This window comes from Dufourea novaeangliae, unplaced genomic scaffold (assembly GCF_001272555.1).
Source record: "Dufourea novaeangliae isolate 0120121106 unplaced genomic scaffold, ASM127255v1 scaffold6, whole genome shotgun sequence".
Classification (NCBI taxonomy): Eukaryota; Metazoa; Arthropoda; class Insecta; order Hymenoptera; family Halictidae; genus Dufourea; species Dufourea novaeangliae.
This window is the reverse complement of record NW_015373900.1, coordinates 150,301-157,032: the sequence shown is the minus strand read 5'-3', so window position 1 is coordinate 157,032 and position 6,732 is coordinate 150,301. Positions and strand designations below refer to the sequence as shown.

The 6,732-nt window shown below is 38.7% G+C and overlaps 2 protein-coding genes across 2 annotated transcripts; one reads left to right on the top strand and one right to left on the bottom strand.

Annotated features, from left to right (window-relative positions):
• Positions 1-246: 246 nt before the first annotated feature.
• LOC107193506 (dopamine N-acetyltransferase-like) lies at positions 247-4,827 on the top strand. Its single transcript, XM_015582966.1, has 4 exons — positions 247-544; positions 1,617-1,884; positions 4,014-4,230; positions 4,354-4,827. The coding sequence occupies exons 1-4, from the start codon at positions 440-442 to the stop codon at positions 4,550-4,552; spliced, it is 789 nt and encodes a 262-aa protein (XP_015438452.1). The 5' UTR covers positions 247-439; the 3' UTR covers positions 4,553-4,827.
• Positions 4,828-5,562: 735 nt separating this feature from the next.
• LOC107193415 (dnaJ homolog subfamily C member 4-like) lies at positions 5,563-6,520 on the bottom strand. Its single transcript, XM_015582855.1, has 4 exons — positions 6,341-6,520; positions 6,183-6,273; positions 5,949-6,121; positions 5,563-5,869 (listed from the first exon to the last, which is right to left on the bottom strand). Exons 1-4 carry the CDS (start codon positions 6,409-6,411, stop codon positions 5,563-5,565), a joined length of 642 nt encoding a protein of 213 aa, XP_015438341.1. The 5' UTR covers positions 6,412-6,520.
• Positions 6,521-6,732: the final 212 nt, after the last annotated feature.

The following is a 6,732-nucleotide window of genomic DNA, read 5'->3' as shown; positions in this document are numbered from 1 at the left end:
CTAAAAGATGCAAATCGATTCCCCTTAATAAATATTTGTCCGACCGTATGAAAATACGAACAATCCCTCTAACTCCCTCAAGATTCGGATAATAGTGAAATAGTAGTGAAGACTCCCTTATTGCCGAAGATCAAATCATAATGCCAGTGATCACCCAAGCTTCCTAAACTATATTCGCTTGTCCCTGTAAGAATGGCTTTTGCCCGGTCTGAGCGTATATAAGACAGACGACGTCCTATCACAAAGCGCAGTATTAGATTACCACCTCGACGTCAACAACGAGCATCGTGTGTTATTGGCAAAGTCTACCACGGTGCCACAGCAGCACACCAGTGAACCTGTCGGATGTAACGAATCGATACACGTTGCGCCCGAAATTTCCATAAAACCATAACCACCCTCCACGTGATCGTTAAATTCACCGGAAATCATTTCGATCATGGATACTATACTGGCCACTGATCGCGGAAATTCCGCTACTATCGACGTTGGCAAAGGTCAGACGAACTTCGCGAAAGATGTGCCGAAAATCTCGAAGTACACGGTAAGCCTGATGGTATCATTCCGAATTTAATTTTCCCGCCAAACGTGGAACCGTTAAATTTCCCGTCAATCACCCGTCGCGCGTGATTTGAATTCGAAGTCGTCGCCGCCGCCGCCGCCGCCGCCGCCGCCGCCGCTTGGTTTTCGATGTCGTTGATTGAAATAAGTTTCCAATATTCCAGAGACGTTAAGGAGATCCTTAATGTCATTGTTACGTACGCGAAACAACTTAGGCGATTATTACGATACCGGGTCTCTGATATAAGACAAGATGAGGGGTCATTACGGGGAATTTAATAATTACAAAAGAAGTGTCTAGCAAAATTTTCATCGTTCGTTGCATGCGTCTCGTTCGACATGACGTAACGTGACGTCTAACCGCTACACGATGTCGCGTTATTATTTTCACGAGTAAATTATTTGAATACACTTATACGAAACTTACGATTTAAATCTTACTTATCGCAATAGCAATGCGTTTCTTCTAGAAAATATCAAACAGATTCGCTCCCATTACATACATATACCGCGCCACACGATCCCATTAACAGTCTCGTGAATTTATCGCATCGAAGTAGATCAACGATAGTACGCTGGCCGACTATGTTGGCCGTGTAACAAACCGATCGAGATAAAATCGTTTCACAAACGAGAACGTATCGCGAATTGCCCAGCGCCAGGCCACCATGCAACCGGCCAATTGTCGCGTGTGAAAGCCGCTAATTCAATTCCTCCGTAGCCGCAAAAACAACCGGTTATTGTTTTTAACGGACTCTGTTGCATTGGGTTACATTCTCCCCGTATATGTAGACATTATCTATACATACGTCGTATTTCGCGAGATGTATACTATTACCGAGAATTCGAACGATCAGAGATATACAATCATGGGCTACTTTGTACGCGGTACAAGCAAAGACTTCCGGTTCGTTCTGGATTCACTTTCGTTCACGATACGATCCCTCGCCGGTGAGAAGAGGGATACGATCCTGTCTCTCCCTCTCCCTCTCCCTCTCTCTCTCTCTCTCTCTCCCGAAGAGAGAGATCCATTCACGGGCATCAAAATTTTTCAGCTGGCGGATACAACGGCCCCGAAAAATATCGGCATGGATTACCACATTCAAGTGATCACGAAAGATGACAAACTTCGGATACTAAAATTCCTCAGGCGGTTCTTCTTCAGGGACGAACCGCTTAATCACTCGATCCAGCTGATACCAGAGAGCGAGGACAGCACCTGCCTCGAGTTGGAGGAATATTGCAGCACGTCCTCGATGGAAAACAATCTCAGCGTGATGGCGGTTTCGACGAGCAGCACTATAGTAGGGATCGCGTTAAATGGTAAGAATTCGATCCCCAGACCCCCCACTCCTCCGTCACACCTAACCCGAGAAATTACTCTGCCTCGGTGATCCCTACATATGTACATGTATATCTGGACCTCAGCTTTTCAAACTTTAGATGAGAGCGAAACAAAGGTGAAAAAACCTTTGTTTCCAAGTTGTTACTTTGGAGGCATTCTGTAAGAATTCAACGAGAAACAATTTCTAGATTCAAACAACGTATTGGACAAGTCTCGATCTCGATATACACAAACGATGGTTTCAAACCATTTCGCTTGGAACAAAATACGGACGTTGTATTATTTTTACACTATCATACTAGAAACTACTAAAATGATATCGTTTTTAAAAAAAGTGCACTTAATACACTCTGGCTCTGAGGTCCAGAATATATCATTGTTTTCGTTGGTTCATTGAGCTATTTACACAACACGGAAAGCCGACCGGGTCCGTGGCACTGTTTACGCGGTGTCCGCCGATGTATCTGGGTTAATAACACGATCCCCCGTGTAAGTATACCGTATACCAAGAACGCGTGTTGTGTTGGACTCGTTGGAAAATGATGACACACCAAGCTCAAAACGTTCCGCGAGCACGAAACGATGACGAATCCCGATTCGACGTCGCCACGACGAATTTCCATCGAATTTGACTAACCGATTGATTACCGCAGTAACAGAGCGGAACGAATCTGTGGCCGACCGGCATACGGTGAAACGGGTGAAATAATGTAATCCGTTCGTATATACTCGAAGGCCACCGTTATTTGATTCGAAATAGATCGATACGAGGAGATAAAGAGAATCGGCGATGGGACGACCTCGCGAATCGGTGAACATTTTTCTTTGTCTATCCTTAGAGCCGCGCCACGTGAACGGAACACAGCTTTATCCTCGCGCGAAATCTATTATAATAGAAAAATAGTCGTCGACCGGGGGCAGGGAGAGGAGACACACCTACTACAAAACGGTACTAGCATCAACGTTACATAAATTGTAATGCGAGTACCGTGCAAGCGTATGAGACTTATTAATCGACGCCGGTTGTCGCAATCCTGGTAATTATATTACCCTATCGACAGATCCAGTTAGTCGCGTGTTATTGAGATTATAAAAGTTAGTTTAAACGGTAGGTACACATAAAAAAGAAAGAGTAACAATAAAAGCGTGTACATGTGTAGGTACACAATTCTCCGCGTCGCTCCTCGGTCCTTGAAGTGTTTTAAAGATTTAGATTTATCAACGAACGGATTTAACGACCGTTCTTCCGGTGATTATAATAGGGCCGATCGATAACGACTTACTTGTACCTTTATTTTCATTTCTTTCTCTGCGATCCCGAAACGCGCTCGTTTTGCTCGATAAATTCCGTACCTGCGACGCTGAAAACGGAAAACGTCGGTAGAGAAATACATACTCCCGTTAATTGTCGTTGCAAATGCGAAACGAATGTTAAGAGTTTACCTTAACGTGAATTATCATAGTTCGTTTCGTTAGCGTAGCACACGACTAATTGCCATTGATAAAGTCTCGGCGTTAATTGTACACACATGTAACGCATGTAACACACATGCTCCGTTGTAATGGCGGTACAATCGATAACGGATCATTTTCTGTATTATCGAAATCGAAACAGAAACTCCTTGAAACGGAAAGTATGTTTATTTGATAAACGAAATGGATACTTGGCAGCTGAAACCTGAAACAGTTCAAATGAACGGGGATTAAAATCGGACTTGGGTCATAGCTGATGAGCAATAACCGGAAACTTCATGCTTTATACTTTATGATAACTGAAGACCTTTAGAGTAAGATTTACGTACTTACGGTCGCCGTTCACTATTCAATACGCTGCTATTGAACTTATACCTTGCAACAATGTATCTCATTAAACGTTTGTAGCGCACTACCTGAACGCGACAGTATATGTATTTGCGCTCTGAATGTTACTTATTCGTTATCAATGTACTTGTTCCGAGTTACGCAAACTATACTCTTCGTTAGTATTCAAAAGGTTACACGGCTTTGCTTTACAAAGTGGACACGGACATGTAGAATACACTCGCTAGCGATAAGCTCGCGTTTTCTAATTGAGCAATAAATTAAATCAGGCTTACCCAATACGCAGGAAAAATGGAACCTGCGAGCGAGGAGGAACCGGAATACATCACCACCTGCAAAAATCCGAAATTTCAGAAGATCCTCAGGCTATTGCACCACGTGGATAGAAACGTGACCCGTGACGGACAGTTCCGAGGGTTGAATGTCCTCGAGGTTAGGATAATTTCTGTGGACACCAACTGGAGGGGCAAAGGTATCGGCAAAGCTCTTATGGAGAAAACGACGTAAGCATCGAGACCGTTGCTTTTTAAGTATTTCATTGGTCCTTTAGTCACCTGAGTTTTTTTCTGAATTGATATTCAAAATAAATTTTACTTATAAATTAACCAGAGATATTCCTCTTGCAGTGAAATCGGAAGGGAGAATGGATTTCATATTATGCGCGTTGACTGTTCGTCCTTCTTCTCTGGCAAACTTTGCGCGGGATTGGGCTTCGAACTGATATATAAGCTACCGTACGCAGAATATTTAGACGAAGACGGTAAACCTATATTTTCACCGGCACTTCCGCACACGGCAGTTGTTACGTATATTAAGAAATTGTGAAGCATAGCGCAATCTGTATTCAACGTCGTGTACCTGCTTAGTTGTTCAGGATTACTCCGCAAAACCAGAAACGTACTCTTAATGAACACATACACTATTATATATGTACACTCGCTGGCTACTCGACGAATACGTTCCTTTCTATATATGTATCTTTTCTAATGTCTCTATTTATTTATTACCAGACTGCGGATGTGTATGTGCTAATGCATAGTAGGGCTAATTTATACTAATTCGACTTGAATAAACATTTATCTGCTCTCCTAAGGGTTTTATCAGGGTTACAAATAAAATAAACGCTTCGATACACTTTGTTAAACTTCACTTATATAAAATACTGTCTAATTATTACTTTTATACGAAATAACAAAGCGTCGCGTAACTACTTTAGAAAATTGATATCACGTGATCAGCAATTTAAGCCGATACTACTTGTACAATTTCTTATACTACATACTTTGAATTTTGAAAGTATGTTTATTAGTATCACCCTTTTATAATGTATGTACATATAGAAAACAATCTGATTAAATTCAAGTGATTTTTAAGATTATCACTACATACCGGGTGATAAACATAAATGTACTATTTTCAAAGAGAGTTTGTTATAGTTCATATTTTAGACATAGTAATTTATGTTTTCGTAAATTATCATGAACATGCTATTATTCTCATCATTGTTAAAAAATGACAATGTTTATGTATCACGAAGTAACAGACTTTTGTGCAATAAACTTTACCAGATATTATTTCTACCCTACTACAAATGAATTGAACTCCAAACTGTGCTATAAATATTGAAAATCGTTTGACTAAAATACATATGTATAGAAGTTTCATAAAGATGTAATTTATAAAAGTAATTTTTAAAGGTTGAAAATATAAACTTTGCTTTTCCTTAGACATTCATTTAGTAAACATTTATAATACAATTTCTACTAAAAATATAGTACACCTTTTTAGATTAAATTTATGCACTGATATCAACAATATTGAATTATTATAATACATTATTTACTCCAGAATGTTGATTCATGATTATTCTTTGATTCCATGATATTTTTTAGTTGCTCCTCTACTGTTTTCCCTTCAGCTTCTGCTTTGATTCTTTCATATTCCAGTTGATATTTCATACTTCTCCTTATTATTTCAATTCTGTTAATAACCAAATACCGCTCAATAATTAAAATTTGTAGAACTGTCCCGATTATTATGAATATTATACAATATATAACTGCTTTCCTTAGATATACAGGATCATACTTATGATTTGTTGAATATTCTTTAAATCCCCAATCTGCATATGTAGGATTAGGTCTGTAAACAAATTTTTTATGACTTCATAAAAGTATTACATCAACAATACATTCCAGAGAAAGTATGCATGCATTTATACCTCCAAGTATCATTTCCATTATGCTGACGAAAAGGATGATGAGTGTAAGGATAATAATGCTTTAAACTCATATCATAATCTCTTCTTGTGTGTTTCTTACTTAAAATTGTGTAAGCTTCATTAATCTTCACAAAATCTGCATGATTTCCTTCACTGCTATTATCAGGATGCATCTGACATGAAAAATTTGGAATGTACATATTGACAATACTCCAGACATAAAGAAACACTCACTTTTTTTGATAATTTTATATAAGCATTCTTAATTTCCCTTTCTGTTGCATTCGGGGAAATACGTAATGTGTCGTAGTGATTGCACTGAGCTCTTTAAAAAATAAAAGTTCTCTTCAGAATAGTTAAGTGTCTAATTAAACGTGATTCGCAATTCTAACCTTTGACGATAACAATAATTTCCGTAATGGCGAATTACTACAGGTATCTCGAATTTGTATATACGAAACATATCCCTTAAATTTCTTGTCTATTTGTAAATTTAGACGCAGTTTATGCAACTGAACATCAAAATCAAGTCATTTTATATAAATAGTCGTCAAGCAGCTATTCGGACGATATCATTGTTACAGCTATAAATTGCGATTTTTTTATCTTGAGTGAATTTGCTCACTGCAATCGTAAGTCATTAATCTTTAAACAGAAAAACGTATTCAATATGATTTTACGATGAATTACATTACTGTGTTTGTAAAAATCAGTAGAAAAAACAAGAAATTCTGAAAGAATGATTTGCTAGGTAACATGTAGATTATAATTTATAATCACTAAT

Bases quoted from the DNA above. Each gene is read 5' to 3' on its own strand.
- LOC107193506 (XM_015582966.1), top strand. From the start codon at position 440: ATGGATACTATACTGGCCACTGATCGCGGAAATTCCGCTACTATCGAC. The intron at 1,885-4,013 runs GTAAGAATTCGA...CCCAATACGCAG, and splicing joins AGTAGGGATCGCGTTAAATG to GAAAAATGGAACCTGCGAGC. The intron at 4,231-4,353 runs GTAAGCATCGAG...TTCCTCTTGCAG, and splicing joins GCTCTTATGGAGAAAACGAC to TGAAATCGGAAGGGAGAATG.
- LOC107193415 (XM_015582855.1), bottom strand. From the start codon at position 6,411: ATGTTTCGTATATACAAATTCGAGATACCTGTAGTAATTCGCCATTAC. The intron at 6,122-6,182 runs GTGAGTGTTTCT...TTTTCATGTCAG, and splicing joins ATATAAAATTATCAAAAAAA to ATGCATCCTGATAATAGCAG. The intron at 5,870-5,948 runs GTATAAATGCAT...ATTTGTTTACAG, and splicing joins AATGGAAATGATACTTGGAG to ACCTAATCCTACATATGCAG.